A 21,900-nucleotide genomic window follows, 5' to 3' on the forward strand; every position below is an offset into this window, starting at 1 on the left:
ATTGAGGAATTGCTGTGAAGTCAAAATGTGTTAACACTTCTCTCCAACCTTCCCTCCCCAGCCAGAAGAGTACATAAAAAAAAAAAAAAGTCAATTTATCCCTTCATCAGAAACAGAAAAATATACCAAATTTAAAGCACCTTCTGCATGCCAGACGTGGTACTAGGGTATTTTATGTTCCCCTCAGGCCAAGGTGGTTCAGAGCTGGTGTGCCTCTTCTTTCCCTGTCACAGCATACTTGGAGCCAATGGGTATTAGATACTCATTTAACAGGTTTATTGTAGTATCTACTCATCTGACAAGTGGACCATGAACTCTATTTCTGCTGGGTTCCCACTAAGCAAAGACTCACAATTTTACCCGCTACTTAAAGGTGCTGGTCCCCTTGTTCCTTGACATTTCCTTGCTTTGCATTATCTACATGTTCAGCTGGACTTCCACCAGCAACGCTTATTTACAACAGTGGGTCCTGGGAACGGGGGGAGAAATACTCTTAGAAAAGGGACATAAGGAAAGCATTTGATTTCTAGCTTCCAAATGTTTGGCAAGATTGCAGAAGTGAGCAGGAACCGGAGCTTCAAAATGCAAGGCCATTCCTCTGAGCTAGAAATATTTCAGCGGAGGCCCAACTTGCATCTCTGAGTAGCCTTCAGGACTGACTGCCTGATGATCCTCGCGATGAGAGAACTCCCTGGTTTCGCTGAAAGTTCTCTTTCTTTCCAGAATGCAATCCTGAGTTCATTTTTTTTGTATTGTCTCCGGAAAATCGTGTTTGCGGGAATGCTTTACGGTCCCTCCTTGAAATTTCCTGGATCTGAAGAAGTAAAGGGAAAGACTATTTGCTTTTATGTAATAAGATTCTCTGGGATTTAATCCTATATCCCATTTATGGCTGAGCCAGCCCTTCAAAATTAAAATGAACCTTTCATCCGTGTGTATCATAAATGGGCATTTATCAGGATTATATGATTTTGCAATCCATCTGAATACGTAACCAGAATGTTTTCTTTCCGTTTCACTATGTAATTACCATGCAACAATAACAAAAGTGACATGTTTGAAGAACAGATAAAATGCTGCAAATTGGCCAGTAATGGTGATATTTCCTCATCTTCTGAAAAACCCATTTATTCTCTCTCTCAACAAATCAAGGCATTGTCAGCCCATACTCATCTTGTGGCCAGAGGGGCTCCACCAATTTCTGGATGTGAGCGAGTCTTGGAATGCAGATGAGGGAGACTGGCGAAGGCTTTCAGCACAGGCAGCTGGTCTTTGCTTGCCTCAATTTCTAAATCATCCATAATGGGGCCAAGACCTCCCAAGCACTAAAAAGAGCGAGCTGACATGCTGGACAAACTGTTAATTTTTTCCTGAAGAAGCTGCTATATTGCACATCTGTCACTGCAGCGCAGACAATTACTCACTGAGTGGGGGGAAAAATCTGCTGCTTGTTTCTAGCTGAGTTGTTAAGGGACCTGATGGAGAAATACAATGGCATGGGAGTCAAAGCACGCTGGTTTCCTGTGTGCATGGCGATTGTTCCCTCATTTTGGAAGGCTGTCCTGCAAGATTAAAACACGTGCAGTAGCCTCAGATGTGTGGGAAGGAATCTGAAGTGGTGCCATAACAGGAGAGGCATGGAAAGTTGTGCGAGGATCAAGAACCAAGCCTTACAAATTATGGACCCTGTTATACTGACTGCGGAGAGCCTGGACACTATAGCTGTTGTACTCGAAATACTGTGGTTTTGCAGCACTTCAGATCTCACACCCTGAATGTGTGCTTCCAAGTGCATCACAGCCACGTAAAAAATTATTTGTGAGTTTCATACTTGGTGCATGCACCGTAGATGACCTATTGTTTCCATAATGAATTACAGCCATCCACAGAGAACTTGAGAATGACAGATTCGCCACACAGCCATCTGACAGACCCAATTCCCATCCTCACCCCAAACTCATTTGCTTACCATAATTATGAAATTCTAGCATTTGAAGAAGCCACTTCAATAAGGGATGTAAGAAATCGCTATTGTAGGAGGCATATTTTAAGTACATGTTGAGTTAGCAGACTGATTCTCACCTTCTCTGCCTCTACTAAAGAATGCTGCCTCCAGGAAGAATAAACATTTCTTAGAAATTTAATAAAAAAGATGAAAAATAGGGAGAAAATAGTTGTTGGGGGGCTGTCTTTTTATTTGGGATAAGACTATCATAATGGTCTTATCTCTACCATCTTATACCTGAAAAATCAAGTATCACACACACATTCAAAATTCTAGTGATTTATTTTGAAAACGCAAACCACAAAAAACAAAACAAAACAAAACAAAACAAACAAACCAACCCAAGAAACTTAACAAGCACAAAAATTGCTTTCAACTTTTTCCCAACTTCTTCCTTGAAAGATTAAGGGGTAAACACAGGACGTTCTGATAACGAAAAAGGAGTGAGGTCTGTGAATCCGGGAATGATTTAAACTGTCTGACAATTCAAAGACAGAAGACAACTCTAATGTACAGATAAAACTAAAAGTGGCAATAGTAGATCATACTCCTGGCAGTTAATGGCACTGGCTCACTAGAGACAAATCTGGATCTACTTAAAATGTCAGGTGTGTAAAGTAATGAGTCTTTGCTTAGTAGGAACCCAGCAGAAGGAGCCTTCATGGTCCACTTGTCAGTTGAGTATATATTACTGCAAGCCTGTTAAATAAATGAGTATTTAATACCTACTGGATAAAAAAAAAAAAAAAAAAAAAAAAAAAAAAAGCTACTCACTCTAACAACTCTAGTCTTTCAGGAGAGAAGATAAAATTTTATCAACATAGTGAGATGCTTCTTATAAGCAAACAAAACTCAACACTTTAGTATCACAGAGTATTTAAAATATCCAAGCACGTTTGTGGAAGGTACAATGTTCCAGGGGGAAATGGAGTGACTGGAATGTATAGGATTCTCAGTGACATTTCGAGTGGCCAGAGAGAGGAATGTGTACTTGATTCTCTTTGAGAAGGAAGAATTCCTGAGAATCAGACAACGTTTGAGTAGGAGGGCCTTGAATCAGTCAGTTTTGCCCAACTTCGGAGATAATAAACACATGACGAAAATGTAGTAGAACAGGTCACAGTCAGCTGGGAATAAATATGTTTTTCATCAGTCCAATATAAATATGTCTTTCATCAGTCAAACATGTTTGCCAATTTTTTTCTCTAAATTTTTTTGTAAATACGGAAATTTTCCAGGGCTTAGAAATTAAACAATGAATTTAATTGTTAGATCTTAATTGTCAAAGGGTAGTAATTAAATTTTTTAAAAGTACTTTCAACTCTATCTTTTATTACCTTAAGGTCGAGAGGTAAACATTTAACGCACAAAGACAATGACTGCTTATAAATAACATTTTTAAACATTGTTTTATTTTCTCATTCTTCGTTGTACTATTAATATAGCTTTCTACCAAAAGGAAAAAAAAACACCTAAAAAAAAATCCAAAATACTCTTTGCTAACCAACTTCATTTTACAATACTAATTTAATTTAGATCACTTTTTGTTTTTAGAAAGACAAAATACAGGAAGAAATGGTTTTCTCTTTCATGAAATATTAGCGCAAAATGAAAATGTGAAGAGAAGCAACTGTCAGTTCAATTAATTACAAGAATATCAATTCACAATGTTAAAATAAACATTAATAAAATGCAATATTTTGCAATCATGTCTGTTTATTGCATACATATGTGCCCTCTAAACACACCTCTAAGTATACATTATGCATATCTTTAACCCGACTGTCTTAACCTCTGTTTGATAACCACAGAATGAGTTATAAATCTATGTATTTAAATATTGAGACTAATTAATTGGTAAATTTTAGTTAGTTATGCTGTTTTTAAAGGGGTACCTTATAACTGAAAAATGAAAGCAAACAAATTTGAGGGGAAACTAGCCTTAAAAATTATATTTGGGGGAAGGATGGAGAGAAGGAGGGAAGGCGGGAAGGAAATGACCCGATCACACGGTCTCATCAGTATCAAGTATAATATGTATACAAAGAAAAAAAAAGTGGAACTGCTAAGGTAGTCATGTTCAGCCTCTCTGGGGTACAGCTAAGGTTGGATAATTTATAAAGGAAGAGACCTATGTATTCTCTAAAGCTTTTGGCATGACTGATTCATTTGACTTTGGGCTTTAGATACTGTAGCATAGACAAGTGGCGTCACATATGAGCAGAGAAAAATCTTACCACCTTCTAAGGAGACCTGAATGTGCATTCTAAATCATGAATTCCTTTGGATGCTTTGGGTTCTGTGTGCATAGTAACAGGTAAAAATTAACTATATGTGAAACACATATTAGTGGGCTTAATATCTTAAAAAGAGATTTGATTTACATTAAAAATGGAATATTTTAATTATTTCTCCAGTTACGTTTGGGTACAAACAGAACATCAGGTCTGCACTGATTTTTCTTGAGGACTGAATGGGGAAGGGATGTACATGCTTCTGACATATGTTTGTGTGTGTGGGATGGGTGGGGGGGGAAGATGTTGTCACTTCTCTACTTTGAGAATTGATTCATATGTTTGGTATAGTTAAATACTTCTGTAACATAGAAAATGTCTTAAGTCCTCTGAGAGCTGCATAGAGGGACTCTAGACATCAAGAATTAGACCTTTCTTCTGCTTGCTGAAAATGAACTAATTTGGAGGGAGTGTTCGAGAACAACACCCAAGCTAAGTGAGCATCTCAGAGGGGCTGCTTCAGGTGACTACCGCCTTTCCAAAGGGGAAACGATACACCATGCTCATAAAGACTGTGATATTTAATGAAGGAGTTTCCCCATGCCAGTGGGTATATGTTCTGCTCTTCCTATGAGGGTTAGAACATCGCAGAATGAAAAAGAACAGCCAAGTCTTCAGGAGTTTGGGACTAGTCTCATAATAATGTAACTGTGTGTTATCAGTGGCTCCAAATTCTGCTTTTCAAAATTCTAGGGTTTTAGAAGATTTTCAGGCAATGAATTAAAAAAGAAAATACTTTGAATAGACCCTAGAGCACTATACACTATCATAAAGAATTTTTTTACCTGGTATATAGATGATCTCCTCCAGGTTTTACCCATTACATAGTTAGAATGAGTATTTAACAACAAAATTAAAAAAAAATTTTTTTTAAACGGCTGATTTCAAAGAGACAAACATAAAAGATACAACAGGGTTATTCTATTTAATAAGAATGCCTCAAAAGAGCTATTCACTTGGTAGTCTATAATCCCTTAACTAACCTGTCCTCTTACAATATCCCTAGGAAAGAAGGTAATTCTTAAAAGGAACATGTACAATTCGCAAACATAGAGGCTCTCAAATGGCAGGATGACCCTTTCTCCCCAGCTGGCTGCTAGGGGACCACCTAGGAAAGGTCTATACTATCTGCACAAACTTCCTCTCCCCACTTTAAAAAACTCTTGGGGATGTGCAAAATTTTCTAAAACCTACTAGAATGGAGCATCGAGGATTTTCAGGGCAGTGAAACTGCTCTGTGTGATAATATAATGGCAGATCCATGTCATCTTACATTTATCCAAACCTATAGAATGTACAAGACCAGAGTGAATTATAGTGTAAGCTGTGTACTTTGGATGATTAGGATGTGTCAATGTAGTCTTGTCAATTGTAACCAATGTCCCACTCTGGTGGGGGATGCTGATAATACATGTGTGGGGGCAGAGGGTATGTGAGAAATCTCTATACCTTCTTAATTTTTCTGAGAACCTAAAAATGCTCTTATAAAATAAGTTAAAAAACTCCATTAGAAAGGTGATTCTCATGCGTTATTTTGACCTTTACTCAACCAATAAAAGCCATTATAAATATATTATCAGTCCTTAATAATGAAGATCAACATCTTCCAAGCTAAGAGCAATTTAGAATCTCTGGCATTATGAAGCAGATGATTCAAAAATAACAATAGGAGGCACATAATAAAAATGACTTGTTTTGCTTGATTTTAAAGTAACTACTTAGATGTTAGAAAGGGCAAATCATTACCATTCATTCTCTTGTTCACCTTGTAAATGGGCTGGATCATTGCCAGAATTCTGAATTCTTGGGAGAGCCATTTAAATTTTCAAATTAATTGATCTGGTAATCCTAATAGGCTACCCCAATGGTTAAAATTGAAAATTAGCTTACCACCTTTGCACTGATCTTAAAAAAAAATATCAACCTTTGGGAAGAGAGAGGTAGAAGTCAGTCTAGATCAACAGAATTTACAGTTCAGTCATGGTGAATTTAAAAAATACATTTTTCTTTCAATCATTATTTTATGTTCTAGATGAGGTAAAATTTGTAAAATCTGCATTGAAGTCATGTTGTGGGCACTCTGGTGATAACATTGATGAGGTTTATTTTGGTCAAAACGTCAGAGGGAAACATTAATTGCTATTTTTCCACTGTGAACTTTATACTACATTGTCCAAGGATAGATTCATTGGTACCACCCCATTATAGAATCCTCACAAAAAGGCCAAATTTGAGGAATGTGAAATTGGCAAGCCTTTCAAACAAAGACTTGATTAGGATTTCACTGATGTGATGACAAGTCTCTCAAGTTCTTGGGATGATTGGAAACACCATCCTTTCTGGCCTATCCCATTTGAGAAACCTGTGGGTGTGCTCACATTTGCTTGGGCATTGCACACGCGCACGCACACACACACACACACACACACACGAATGAATCGAGCTAGAAATGATTGACCTATGAGATCAAAATAAATAGGAGAAATGAGCTCTTCTTTATACCTAGAAATAGCTGAAAATTGCTGCAAAATTTAAAAGGTAAAGGTTTTCACTTTAGCACCAGGAATTGCAAAGGAACCCCATTTCTATCACTGTGGCAGGACTGTATGCAGTTATGACGCTAGAGTGATAAGTTGGAGGCAATGTAGATTTTTGCTTCAAAAACAGAAGCTATGTTGAAATTTTAAAACAATGGAATATATATCATGAATAAAAATGATGAACCGTTTCTTCTTTGCTTTTCTTCTTAGGTGGATTTTCCTGAATTGGGAGTGGCAGTCGCAGGGGTGCTTTTTGGAAGAGGGAATCCGAGACCTAATCCTTTTGGCCTCTGCAGAGCTTGAATTGGCTCAGCGATCCCCTTGCCACCTCGTCCAAGGCCTGACCCAGGTGTCCAGCCCATATTCTGGAGCATTCGGTTTCCAATGTTGTTTTCTAGGATTGGCTGAGCGTTTTCCCCTACAAATCCTGAAATTAAAAAAATGACAAAAAAACACAACAAGCCCCCAAACCATATTAGTACAGACATAGATGAAGATTCTCTCAAGTTAAGAAAATCATATTCTCCTAAGTTTTTCTTCCAACAAGTTTATTTTATGTGGTGCTTTGTATCTGGCATTCTGGGGGAGAGCAAGTAGACTACTTCCCATGATTCTGACTTGTAGAAGAAAGAAAGTGCAAAGTGCTAGAAATAAGTTTTAATAATGGACATTCGTTTGCTATCATCAGCTGATTTTCAAAGCCGTGTATTGGACATTGTGAGAGCCTCAGTCTTCAGTACATTGTAGGACTGAGAATGAAATGCACCATTGCCATTTGCTGAATTAGTAACTGGGAATAGATGAGAACCAGGTGACCACATAATGAGGCAGTCTGGGACTTGTCAAATGGGGTCTTAGCTCACTGAAACAAGTATCTTAATGTGTACTGGAAAAAACTTTCAGTTGTAAAAGGCTTGAATGGCAATGATAGGTATAAAAAAATTCATAACTAACATTATTTACTGCTAGACCAGGGCAAAAGATGCATTTCCAAAACAGACCTCCAGGATATCTAGTGTTTTCTGAACAGCCACTGGTCAGGTATGTCAGGTTGAACAGTGCACTAGCAATTCTATCCCATATCCCTGATTTTTAAGTAATTGCCACAAATTAGTTTAATTCCATCTGTAAGGTCAAATCACATCAGAGGTCTAATGGTGCTCTGGGCTACACATCTCTTTAATCATATTTTATCATATTTTGGATTTAAGAGCTTGCTAAAGTTCAGGTGTAAGATTTGTTTAATATTTAAGAAAAAAACATGAGGCCACCTGAATACACCCCTTCAAAAATTGCTAAATTGTGGTCACTTCTCAGTCCTAAAGTGAACAGCAAATGGTGAATGAGTATCACCATGTAAAAATGTTGATAATTTCCAGCACGGGGGTCCCAAGATTGGCCACTGTAATCCTCCCATCCTTGTTGTTCTTAATCTGGGTAGAAAAGAACCCACTCTCTTTTTTAGGTGCTGCTTTCATCTCTCTTCTTAATGAAAATAAAATGAGATAAAGCATTATCTTGTACTTTGAAGTAAAACAATAAAAATGGGAGAACATCTAACTTCTCACATGTTAAATCTTTCCACATGTAACCATGGATTCCTGAAAGAATAATAATAATGATAAAAAAAGCTTTTCTATGCAACCTTAAAGACAAGCTAACAGTTAGTTCATTTTTCATGGACAGTGATTCCGGAGTGAGATCTACTGTTGGTCTCTCATCCTTTTTATGAGATTAAGACTTAGGAGGGGAACAACTCAGTCTCCACACAGCCTCCTACAACCATAATTTCCTTTCCTTTTGCTCCTGGCAGTGCTAAATCTTTTAAGTCCTTTCCTGGAAGGCTCTCCTCCTGCTCCGGCAATTTTAGCAATACCTAGCCTGCTCGCCCGCCCGCATGCTCCCCATGCCCAGCCCCCTTGATGTGGGATCTCTCCTTTCTGTGACAGGTGACTCAGTCCTTTCCCCTAAAATCTTCCAGGGAGTATTGTGGATGGTAATTCACTGGTGTAATTGGCTCAAGAGATGAAAATCTTGTATCGGCCTCTCTTAGCTGCTAATCTGTCCAGCTGACTGCAAGCCTAATTGGCAGCTTGTTTAGTAATTTGGCTCCTAAAGTGTTGTATTGATGTTGGATAAACAGCCAATGGAAGGGGAGGTGACACATGCTGCTTCCTACATAACAGCTAGTGCACCCCGCTTCAGTCCCTCCCCTGTATTCAGAACGCGTTTGTGGTATGCGCTCGCTCTTTCTTCCATCCTCTTTTCCCTCTTTACCAGCTAGCTGGGGGGCAGGGCTATTAATAATAATAATAATATTATTATTATTAGTGGTTATTAAAACTACGAGTTATAATATGGCTCTCTGTTCTTATTTTTTTTTCTCTGTTCTTAATAACTAATTTAAGGACATGATTTTTTTGATTACTGTTAAGGAAAGAAACAGCATTTAGCACAGTTTGAGAGGTGAGAAAATGGTAGGTGTTACTACACTTTGTCAGATGTTTTGTTTTATTCTTAATATAGAAAAGCCTGATTCAGGCCATTCTGCATCTTTTCTGCAATACTGTAGACGTTTCTCAAGTGAGTTTTGCTAACTCAAATCAGTTCAAACCCTTACTGGCTTAGAATACAAGGCACATACTTTTTAAATAATAAAAATTTAATGTGGAACTAATTTCCTGTTTTGTTTTGTTTTTTTTTTTTTCAAGGTGAGAAAAACTTTTTTTTTTTTTTTTTAAAGATTTTATTTATTTATTCATGATAGTTACACAGAGAGAGACAGAGAGGCAGAGACACAGGCAGAGGGAGAAGCAGGCTCCATGCACCGGGAGCCCGACGTGGGATTCGATCCCAGGCCTCCAGGATCGCGCCCTGGGCCAAAGGCAGGCGCCAAACCGCTGCGCCACCCAGGGATCCCTGAGAAAAACTTTGTAACGAATGAAAGATGTGATCTATATTGACATGTTTGGATATGGAAATATTTTTTTCTAAAGATTTTATTTATTTATTTGAGAGTGAAAGAAAGAGAGTGAGGGAGTGTATGAGCAGGGGGAGGGGTAGGAGGAGAGGGAGAAGCAGACTTCTGGCTGAGCAGGGACCTCAGTGTGGGGCTCAATTCCAGAACCCTGGGGTCATGATCTCAGCTGAAGGCAGACGCTCAACTGACTGAGCCACCAGGTGCCCCAAGAGTGTTTTTATTAATAGATATTTTGATTATACAGAAATATATTTCTTATGGAATCATTACGAATCAAAGAAGAGTGTTTAAAAAAAGCTAAAAAAATCTTAAAATTGTATTGGTTCTGAAGGCACACAGTTATGTCTATTTACAATAATATAATCAGGATCATTTATGGTCTGCCTACTACGTACCACACACATCGTTTACTTGTTAGACATATGGCATTCATTAGATCCATTCCTCATAACAACTGTGCTAGGAAGGAATTCTAGTCGGGCTTGGAGACATGATGTCATTTGACCATGACTACATAGTGAGTAAGCTAAGATTCTAATTTGGTTAAGTTTACTCCAAAAACCTACACACTTTCCATGAGAATTAATGGCAAATAAACAATTCTAGTGATGATGATGCTTCAAACAACTAAAATAAAAATTAACTGGGTTATAAGTGAATTGTAATAATTTCTCTCAATTTGCATATACAGCAAACATACACTGACATAGGTGGATAACAAAATATGATGATAGCTACTGCTCTTCAGGTTACAGATGCTTCCATATTCACCATTTCTTTTGCTCTTCCTTATCAATCTAAAAGATAGGTATTATTGGTTCCATTTTATAGATGACACTGAGGTTTGAAGAGGTAATACAACCTGCCCCAAGTCAACTAGCTAGAAAGTGTCTCAATTAGAATGTGGACTTACATTTGAGTCCAAATCTTATTCATTCACTGACTGAACATCTGACTTAAAATATTATATCACCAATATTTTCTCTTATGTCATTTCTTCTGCCACATTCTCCCAAATGACTTGGATTTTACTGTTCATAAATTTTAAACCCCGGAAATTACTAGTCTAACCTAGCACATAGCAAGTCTGTCTGAAGAGAGAGGTTCAACTCTCTTGTGATACCTAAAGATTCATTTTGCTTGCTATAAATCCAGCTGATCTGGTGGGTATTTAAATTACAATTTAAGTTTTAGTTGTACTTGTAAACACAATTCACGGGGGTTTGTTTTGCTTTTTTTTATCTATTATAATAATCCTTGAATTTAACTGAAGCATCTACTCCATTTACATTTATTGTGATCCTCGGTATATTTGGATCTATTTTTCCTGTATTATTTAATGCTATTTGCCTTGCATTCCTCTACATTTTTGTCTCTTCCTTTCTGGCATTTATTGTTTGCTTACATCAGCTTGAAAATTATATGTTGCATTTTTATTGTTTTAGTGATTACCTTTAAATATCAACATGCATAACTGACTTATTATTTCATCACATGTCCGTATTGTTGTCCAGAGTTTTACTTCCAGCTTATTAAAAAAAAATATTTTATTTATTTATTTATTTATTTATTTATTTATTTATTTATTTATGAGAGAGAGCATGGGGAGGGGGGAGTAGGGGGAGGGAAGGGAGTGAGGGAGAGGGAGAAGCAGACTCTCCACTGAGCAGAGAACCTGACACAGGGCTCCATCCCAGGACCCTGAGATCATGACCTGAGCTGAAGGCAGATGCTTAACAGATGAGACATCCAGGTGCCCCTCCATTTTGATTTTGATTCTCTCTTTATGAATTCCGTTTTCTTCTACATGACATATTAAGTTTAGTAATAATTGGTATTTACCTGAAATTGTCTTTATTTCATCCTCACTCTTAGGAAGTGGTTTAACTGGATATAAAACTCTATGTTGATTATTATTTTATCTCCACACTTTGAAAATATTACTCTTATCTTCTGGACTGTACTGATGTTTTTAAGTCTGCTACCATTGTAATTTCATTCTGATGTAGGTTCCATCTTTTTTCCCTGGCTGCTAAGTCCTTTTCTTTCTCTTTGGTGTTCTTAAGTTTTATTACAATGAGTCTAGATACAACTAAATTTATATTTACTGTTTCTTGATAAGGACTTGTACTTTTTTGAATATGAAGATTCACATTTTCCTTCAGTTGTATAAATTCCATCATTTTCACTGAATTCAGTCAATATGATCCTCAAATAATGGACCTCCCTATTCTTTTTACTCCTCGTGGAAGCCCTATTGGATGTATGTTGAACTTCATCCCCCTCATAATCCTGTAGCCATTCTATCTTCTATATTTTTATCTCAGTGCTTCTTTTAGGCAATCTTTTCAGATTGCTCTTAGAATTCATTAGTTTTGTTGTTGTTGTATGGCTAGCTGTATTGAATGTGTCATCCATCCAGTGAATTTATAATTTTCAAGATTTTTTCATAATAAATAAGAATATCAAATTCTCTTTGGTTCTTTACCATGCTTGTCTTACTTTTTTTCTATAGTTATTTCCTTCTGTTTTTAAATCTGTTTATAATTTCCATTTTTTTTTAAGTTTTGGTTTATGACATCACCTTCAGTAGGTTTTCATTTGTGAAATTAAGATAGTCATTGGGGTTTAAGGCATGTACCACTAAAGTAGCTTTAGAAAAAAGAAACTTTAGAAGCTTTGCTTCAAAGTCCGGTTTTTATGTTAATTTGTTGACTTGGTATAATTTTAAAGTAGAAACTCATGTGAGGATAAGCTCTGGTTATACATCTTCAGAGTCTTCTACTTGGAGCTCAGGTAGAAATGAGATTCTTATTTTCCCATGCCTGTGGGTAAGTTTTGTTTCTAACCTGCCTTCTTCTTAGGATAGAGCTTTCCAGATGTTCTGACTTGATACGATCCTTACATCCAACTTCTCAGCTTAGCTCCCTTCCTACGGGGCACTAACAAACCCACCTCAGGGTTTCCTAGATTGGCAAAACTGGGCATGGGCATGGGGGCTCCATAGGACCATTTCTGGTCTGGAACAATTTCCTTTAGTCTCAGCTATGCATCTAAAAAGATTGCTTTACACTTTGTTAGGTATGTCCAGGTATTCTGTAGTTTGAGAATTTTCTCATTATTTAGTCTTTCATATTGTCAGGAACATGATTATTTTCTATCTAATGTGGATGTTTACCCTCTCCTTAAGTATACCTTGTACCAAATGGTAGTGGAGAGTTAAGACTCTCCTAAAACACCAAACTGAAAGTCAGTTTGGTGATGCATGTATCAAGAGGATGAGGGTGATATGTTTGGTTTCAGTATCAAGAGGATGAGGGTGATATGTTTGGTTTCAAAATTAAAAACAACAACATCTCCAAAAGTCTGCCCATTTTAAAGTCCTGGAAGAGATTAGATAATCTACATTGATCATATAGATCCAGTGGTAAAAGAAAATAAAAATACAATTATTGATAAAATAAATTTTGGACAACTGAAGAGATACAGCAGGAAGGGAGCTTGGTTACACTAACCATTTCCTGATTATGATCAGTAAGACTTTTAATTAAAAGTACATCTTTAAAAAATCTTTACCCATTATTATGGTTTGCAACTTGCCTTTATTGTCTTAAATATTCCAAGATTATTTTATTATTGAAATACCAGTAGAATGCTGAGGAAGAAGTCAAAAAGTCACAGAAGGCTGTAAAGCAACCCCTTGCAAAGATCTTGCATGTCCATGAAAACATAGCCTGGAGCAATATCTATACCAAGATATTAAACTTCACTAGGCATGTCTACGTAATATAAAATGTATAGGAAAAAGGTTGACTCTTTTCGATGAATATTTTCCCTATGCTATCAGTTCAATACAAAGCAAAATAGTAACAGCAAATACTAATTGTGGATAACAATGAATTTAGTAATGCGTAGTGGACTAAACCTTTAAATGAATGTGGTAGCCATAATATTTCCAAAAGCACGCTTATATCTTTTCACTATGAGATCCTTACTAAGCTATGACTTCTACCAAAAACGCAGACCATAACCAACATTGCTGACTGCCTTTTAAAAATGTGTTAATAATATTCTTTCTATTTTGCTCACTGCTTTTCTTCACCTTTACAGGTGACATTTTTCAAACTATAAAATGCATTCTGCTGGCAAACCTTCTTGCTTCAACAGTTCTCAATTTTATAATAGTAAATCTACATCCTTTGCTACTGAGACATCCACTATCTTTTGGTATGTGACTTTGAATGAGGCAGAGAACAAGCCATACATTTAAAAATCAATATCTAACCTTATCAATATTCATTTTACTTTGTCGATACAAAATACAAAGGTGAAAGAGCAGTAAATAAGCTAAAGCACTGAAATAAATTTGGTGTTCCTGTCACAATTAATAAATGTTCAACCGATAACACTGCTGGCTAGACTATAGCTCTATAGCTGTACAAAGTGAATGAAATTATGCTTCAATGCTATTGCTAAAACAGGGTGAGTAAAATTTTCAACACACTAGCAGGTAAAGATCAGATTTTGGGTTATTAATTTCATCGGTGACTTACAAGTATTTATTACATGTATAATACATAACTGTTTATTCTTGGAGTTTTCAATTGTTGTATAAACCCTGTTCAGGATTATAAAGTTAGAGTGCCAAATTATAGTCTTCTGACAATGCTTTGGTAAATATTTTCTAAAAGTGCTGTTTAACTGTACAATATTTCACATATAAATCAGAGGGGATCATTAAATAATATTCAAGCTGTCTGCCTTTTAACTCTTATCCCCTACTTCACATGAGAGACTGTTATCTTTACCTGCATTTTTCCACCTTAGATTGAATGTTGACTAGAGGCAACAGAAAGTGTGAAAATGTATCTCAATTTGATGTGTTTTGGGGGGAGGTCTGAAAGGGCCTATAAAATGGGAAGAATATTCATTTTGAAATAGTTCTACATGCTAACTCAACTCTGGAAGCTGACAAATATAATTGACTATTATGAGACTGAATATACTTCAGAATTTGAAAATTATAATTTTCAGAGACAAGATGATCGAGGATTCATAACCTCATTATCAAAGTGTATTTATGCAAAAGCATTTCTTACTTGAATTTGGATAATAATCTTCACCTTAGAGTTGATTCATTAGTATTAGAAGATATTCTTTTTAAAACTGAGGACTTTTAAATAACCTCATTCTCTTCCTCTTTGAGAGGAACAGTTATGCATGGATTTAAAAGACGCATTTGAAATGAGTAACATAATTCTCTTACTCCACTACTGTGAGTAATTACAAAAATGCATTAAATTTCTATGAATTTTATTCTTTAAGGAAAAAAAAATCTAGTAATATAATCAAAATCCTGAATCTTAAGAGAATCACAACAGTTTTGAAATATAATGTCTGAAATATGCTGGTATAGGCTTATGAATGTTTTAGGCTAAAGTTTAATGTTTAGACCCATACTCCGTATAAATGATTTCCTCTGATGCTACTGAGTTGTAACGTCAAAATCACCTTGTAGAAATAATTATATTATCCTCTCCTCAACCATTATGCATTTTCCTTCTCACTTCACATATGTTCAGAGTGTTAGAACCTGACCCTGATATTCTCTCTTCCTTATTGCTGGCACTAAGGTGCTTTAGTCACATCCCTAAGATTGTTCTTGTACTATTTCTGCCACTAATGTTTGAATCATTGAAAGATAAGAGAATTCAGGGGACCATTCAACTGGAATGGGGATATTAAAGAATTCTACACCTGCCTTATGAAAGATTTGAATTGAGGAACTTATGACATGTATTCGATCTAAAAGTGGCTATCTGTCCCTGCGTAAAGAGATATATTAGAGGTATTCTCACGAATGTTCTGTATCTCTACATAGCAATATTTAGGTAACTCTTCTATGAAACTTAACACATAATAGCAAGTTCAAATAAACATATACAACAGAACAGTCTTTACAAATACATTCTTACAAAAAGGCCATATGTTGTCATGAAAGAATAGGGATTTAGGGGTCATGTGGGTAGACGCAGGCCTGAAACCTCCCTTTGCCATTCAATAATTATGGCTTCTTAGGGAATGAAGAAAAATCTAACACTTCTCTGCATCTTAATGTTATGGTATAAAGTGATGCTCATACCACCTAGCTCACAAAGTTGTTACAAAGATAAAATGAAATAATAAAGTTCCTGTTACAGAGTAGGCACCCAATAAGTGGTAAATATTATTCTACATAAATACACATTCCATACACAGGTGTTTCTTATTTCCAAATTCTGAAAATTCAATACAGCTACAAGATGAAGATCAATATTATATTTACTCATAACTACATACATAATTTCCTAACATAACCCTTTATATAGGGTTCCAATTTTAAGTTATTCAATTTTTAGGTCCCCTAAATGGAGAATTAAAGCTTCACATCTTTTATTTCTTTGAAAATCACCATGTCAAGATTTTTTTCCTCCTTTCTCACAGTTTATTCTCCTGGTTGACATGAATCTTATTTTCACATTCTATAATTCATCATGGAAAAAATAACTTTTCCTATAAAAGGTTTCCCAAGAGAGTTAAGAGAAAGTTTATAAATCTGAATTGGTAAGGATCTCAGGCAATAGGCCAAGGCTAGTATTTCTTGTAACTGACCAAGTATCTAAACTGGAAACATTTCAGCTGCACCACAAATCCATGATGGTTAATAGTACTTCATTTCTAGGTGGATGTCTACCTTATAAGGCCCAGCTGGCTTCCTCCTTTCACTGGTTTTCATCTCTGCCTTTCCTTACCATTGCTCTTGCATGAGATTTTGTTATACATACTAAAATTATTCACATCCTTCACTTCCAAGTTTGAGGCTTTGCCCTGGGAAGGCTTCCTGTCCCCTCTGGTCTAGTGACTTCTCTCTGCTCAGCACTTGTGGTTTCCTCTAATCCACACTCATTAGAATGGCCTGCTATTAGAACGATGTGATTTGTTAGGTGGAAATAATGAGACTTTTTATTCTAATGCAAATTTTCTTTCTTTCTTTCTTTTTTTTTTTTTTTAATAGGCTCCACACCCAACATGGGGCTTGAACTCAGGACCCTCAGATCAAGAGTTGCAAGCTCTACTAACAGAGCCAGCCAGGCAACCCTGTTTAAATAAGGAAAGACAAATCTAGAACTGCTGCAGAGCTGGGACTAGAAACCAGACTGATGCATTCATGGCTAGCCTTGAATCTTCTATAATATGGGACCCTGAGTTTTGAGACTGTTCCTTATACTTTTGAATTTCTTGCTATTAATCTCTTCTGGGGTTATTTTCCTTTTCATCTACTTATGCCTTGTTTTCCCAACCAGTCTATAAATTTCTGGAGGCCAAAGATACAGCCTTTGAAGTTCTGTACCCTTTAATACCTCACACAAAGTCTTGCATTTGGGCAGGTGTGAAGTATTTTATTGATTGGCTGCCTGAAAGATCTACACAAGGAACATGCAACACAACCTGTCACCAAATGCAAATGATTTAATAGTTGCTTGTATCTGTGCCTCTTCTTACATGCAAATGATTTAGAATTATCTGTATTTTCTTCTTGAGGATTTATGAACTTTATTTATTTTCTTATTTTTTAAAGATTTTATTTATTCATTCATGAGAGACAGAGAGAGAGAGAGAGGCAGAGACACAGGCAAAAGGAGAAGCAGGCCCTGTGCAGGGAGCTCGACGTGGGACTTGATTCTCGGTCTCCAGGATCAGGCCCTGGGCTGAAGGCGGCGCTAAACCGCTGAGCCACCCGGGCTGCCCGATTTATGAACTTTATATTTGTGATCTGCCCCAACCCATTTTTGCTTTACCTGTAGTAGTAGGTCCAGGCAAGGGTGCTGCTTTTCTTCTTCGTTTGATATCTCCTGTGCATAAGGATCCTAAATGCATGCTTGTTTGCCTACAAGTAATTATCAGAAAAAACTATTAACAAAGGAGGAAAAAAATGACACATAAATACACAGCTTGTATAATCTGAACCTAAATCAAAACATTCTCAACAAAGATGGAGCAGCATAGTAAAACCACCAATCTTGTTTATATCGAAACATAATTACGTTTGTTGACAAGCGTTCAGCAGCTAAATGCGCCATCATAAATTGTTACTGGAATGAATAATATAAAAGGAATGCTTTTTAATTTTCAAAACTGGCAATCTTTCTAGCTCAACATAAAATCAAGCACTGTTGCTTCTGACAGGAAAATAGCTAAGATTAATTATCTAAAGAGATCACAATATTGTTGCTAGGTTATCAATTGGTTACTAATGCTTTACTGTCAGAGCAACATTTATTACAGGAAAAGTATGATCAATTTCTTTTAGGATATTATGTGGCAGTGAATTCTTTTAAAACATTTTAAACAGATAGAAGGAAATAGTGATGTTCTTTCTTATAATTCATATGATTAGAATTCTCTAGTTAATTGTTTATTAGCTAGGTGAGGAGACATAATTTGAATATGTTAATGCTGTCTACTGCTACCAAATAGGCTAACCTGATATTGGATTATATTTGTAAAGACATAATATATAAGAACTGAGAAGTAGACCTTCTGATAGTCTTGAAACTAGTTAGAATTGGATCCTTTTGCCTAATCATGGATCCTAAATTAAAAAGTTTTGGAGGAATTAGGGATGGCCCATTTGGAAATCAAGAAAAAATACAAAAACGGAAAGGATTTAAAAGTCTTCAAACATTTCAGGCTATAGAAGGTCTCTGTTCATTTCCTGGATCATAATCCCAGATGGAGGGTTAGGATAGTGTCTGGGGATCATGAAGCAGAAATAAATGATGCATGTTTATTATAGCACATGTTCTTTTAGTAATTCATAGAGATATCTGGTAGTATCCTGAAGTTTTATATTTAACCTAGCAAAGCCTGTTGGATCAGGGTCCTCTCTCCATCCCATTGTTTCTGAATGGCCCAACAAACATTGGTTCACCAAACATTTTGACTTGTTTCATCTTATGAACTGTATTCCTCCATTTTAAGTCGCAGACTCCTATTCCCCTTCTCCTTCGTTCAGGATGACATAAACACCTCCTTTGCCTCATTGTCTTTGGAATCTCCTGTTTGTGTGGGTTCCCTGTATGTACAAAGTTTAATTTGATTACTCCCTGTTAATCTGTCCCATGTCAGTTTGATTCTTAGCCCAGCTAGAAGAATCTTGAAAGACACAGAAATTTTATTTTCTCCCCGACATACCCAGATTATTAGAGAAAAATTTTAAAGGGAAAAATTAATTCAGGTAAAAGACCAAGATATATATTTATACACATATTCTCAGGTGTTTAAATATAATGGAAAATAGGAACTGGGGAGTAAAATTACTTTACACATAGGTTCTACCTATACAGGACAAAGTACAATAGTTATCTGGGTGATCCACAATCAAATAAATACATCATGAAAATCTATCAACATAGGTAATAGCAAATAGGCATTTGTGTCGTTCTCTTCCTTTTGTATTGAGTGTATAATGTTTCCCTGTTGTAGAATACTTACAACTATTAAAATAATTTTAAAAATTAGTTCATTCAGGGATGCTTGGGTGGCTCAGAGGTTGAGCGTCTGCCTTCGCCTCAGGGCATGATCTGGAATCAACCCCTCATCAGTCTCCCTGCAGGGAGGGAGCCTGCTTCTCCCTCTGCCTGTGTCTCTGCCTCTCTCTCTGTGTCTCTCATGAATGAATAAATAAATCTTAAAAAAAAAAGTTCATTCAGGTAGTGACTAACTGCAGAAATACATGCACACATACCATATGTCAGAATGTTAAGAGACATGCAAAACTAGCATTTTTATTGGCTTCTGAGGTGTGGTCTTGGCTCCAAGGCCAAGAAAAATGAATGGTTATGATCACATTTATTTTTTAAAACTCTTAGAAATTTTAAAAAACGACAGTAATATCAGAGAGGACACATCCTTTTTATACAAAATTAATGAATTCATTTATTCAGCAAGTACTTATTAGTATCTACTACTGATTTAGCATAAGAGCTCACTGAGGTGGTGACAATGTGGAGAGCAGGGAAGAAGAAATGGAAGACACGAAGGACACGGAATGTTCACTTCCTATTATTGGAGGAGTTTACGGCCTGAATGGGGAGATTAAGTCATGAGTACATGAAATAATTAGGGACAGTGGTGGCAGTGGCAGGCAACACCAACTTTATTAGCTGTTAGTAGAGACTACATTATTTAGGTCCTTATAACAATTCTAAACATGTTGTGTTGAATATTTTTTTTTCTTTCATAGGGAAATATTTTTGCATTAGTGGAAAACTATACTTTGAGAGCACACTCTTCTTGTCATCAGACTGATTCTATGGGAGCTAATTTACAACTCTAAGTTATAGATATCTGAAAGCAATGGGAAATAATTCCTGCGTACAGAAATGCAAATGAATTGTCCTGAGGAAGGGCAATCCTCCCTCCTGTGGAAAAGTCTTGCATGCATTTGCGCATTCATGTCTACATTCCTTATTCCTTATAAATTTGTGTTTGACTTCTCCTTTGAACTCCTTTTATGTTGCTACAAATAACATCTGCCTGGTTCCCTCATTAACTCATGAGTTAAATATCTCAAACACATCCTCATTTTTTATTCGTGAAAGAGTCACGATTTTACTTTTTTGTACAAAATTATCCTTTACCATCTGTGAGCCCCCTTGAAATCTCCCCCTAGCTAAAGACTGCAGTAACACTGACCTTTGGCGGAGCATACACCAGACAGGCTCAGGCTCGGATATCAGGAATAGTGGAGGAGGAGGGAAAGGTAACATTCTAAAAATGGGAATAAGGTGGGAATCTGAATTCTGAGGCATAGCTCTTTTGTTATTGAGCTGTAAAAGTCAACCCATGGACTATCTACTTCTGATCCTCTTGTTAAAACATTATAAATATCCTTAATTTAAGCCATGATTCCTTAGGTTTTCTATACTTGTTACTGAAAGTATTTTTTAAAAGATTTTATTTTTAAGTAATCTCTACATCCAACGTGGGCATCAAACTCATGTTCGAGATCAAGAGTCACATGCTCTGACTGAGCTAATCAGGTGTCCTTGTTGCTGAAAGTATCTTCAACAAAAGAGTTTTTGCTCTGGCCAGAGATTTAAGAGTAATTCAAGATGTCTGGGGAGCACTGTTTTGAGAAGAGACTATATAATTTGAAGGAAGAACAACAGTGGGGCTGGATCATGGGCCATAAATGCCACATATGCCCATGAAGGTGTCTGGATCTTATATCTGATGTGGAGTCATTAAACATTATTTGGCAGAAAAGAAGGTTGGACAGATTAGAATCCTCGGATGCTGGTAGAGAGAGGGGTTGTTTTGGTGGAGAATAGCATGAAGCTGCTGCGCTATGGAACTTCTTAGTGCTAGTCTATCTGAGAGAGAAGGTGGGCAGGGGTGGGTAGGCAGTCCATGGAAAGTCCTGATTCTGGATTATTAAGCAAAAAAACAAACAAACAAAACTATGCCAGGTTTTATTACTTCAGATATACTTGAAGCTCAAAATAAGGTAAAAAAAAAATAGTAGCCAGGAGCATCCTTCTTAAGAAATATATTTCTAATATATATTATATATATCTAATATATATTATATATAAATATATATATATTTCTAGAAATAATTAGAAGAAATACTTAAGGGTCTGACACATGGTGGGTACTCATTGTGACTATTAACACTGCCAGCTTCCACCTCCACTGTTCCTGCACTAATGGCCCATAATCAGAGTCTTCTCATTGCTTGAAAATCATTCTCCAAGTCAATATTGCTGTTAAAACTTTTATCATTTTTTTAACGCTATTCAAACTTACTAGGAAAGGCCTCTTGGCAAACATGGTGAAACAAACCCCAGGAACAACTAACTCCCTCTTTTAAACATCTTTGCTCATCTACTGGACCGAAAATTCTCTTTTGGGTGTCTTTATGGAAGAAATGGAATATAACATTTTCATTCAACTCCCCTCCCCCGCCCCCAGCAGAGCTACATAAAGGAAAAGAGACAAACATTCAACGAGAATAAAGTTCAAGTTAATAAAGTC

At 36.4% G+C, this 21,900-nt stretch overlaps 1 protein-coding gene across 4 annotated transcripts in view; it reads right to left on the reverse strand.

The window, feature by feature from the left end:
- Positions 1–770: 770 nt before the first annotated feature.
- GPATCH2 (G-patch domain containing 2) overlaps positions 771–21,900 on the reverse strand; it is a 170,405-nt gene continuing 149,275 nt past the window's right edge. Inside the window, exons 9-10 of one of the 4 annotated variants that reach the window (XM_049106947.1) lie at positions 17,658–17,746; positions 771–814 (exon numbers count right to left, since the gene is read on the reverse strand). In XM_049106947.1, the coding sequence (XP_048962904.1) occupies positions 786–814; positions 17,658–17,746 (118 nt within the window). In that variant the 3' untranslated portion in view covers positions 771–785. Of the gene's footprint in view, positions 815–2,268; positions 7,267–17,657; positions 17,747–21,900 lie in introns of those variants that run through there. The other 3 variants (XM_025420986.3, XR_003125662.3, XM_025420987.3) reach the window with 3 other exon arrangements.

This window comes from Canis lupus, chromosome 38 (genome assembly GCF_003254725.2).
Source record: "Canis lupus dingo isolate Sandy chromosome 38, ASM325472v2, whole genome shotgun sequence".
Classification (NCBI taxonomy): domain Eukaryota; kingdom Metazoa; phylum Chordata; class Mammalia; order Carnivora; family Canidae; genus Canis; species Canis lupus.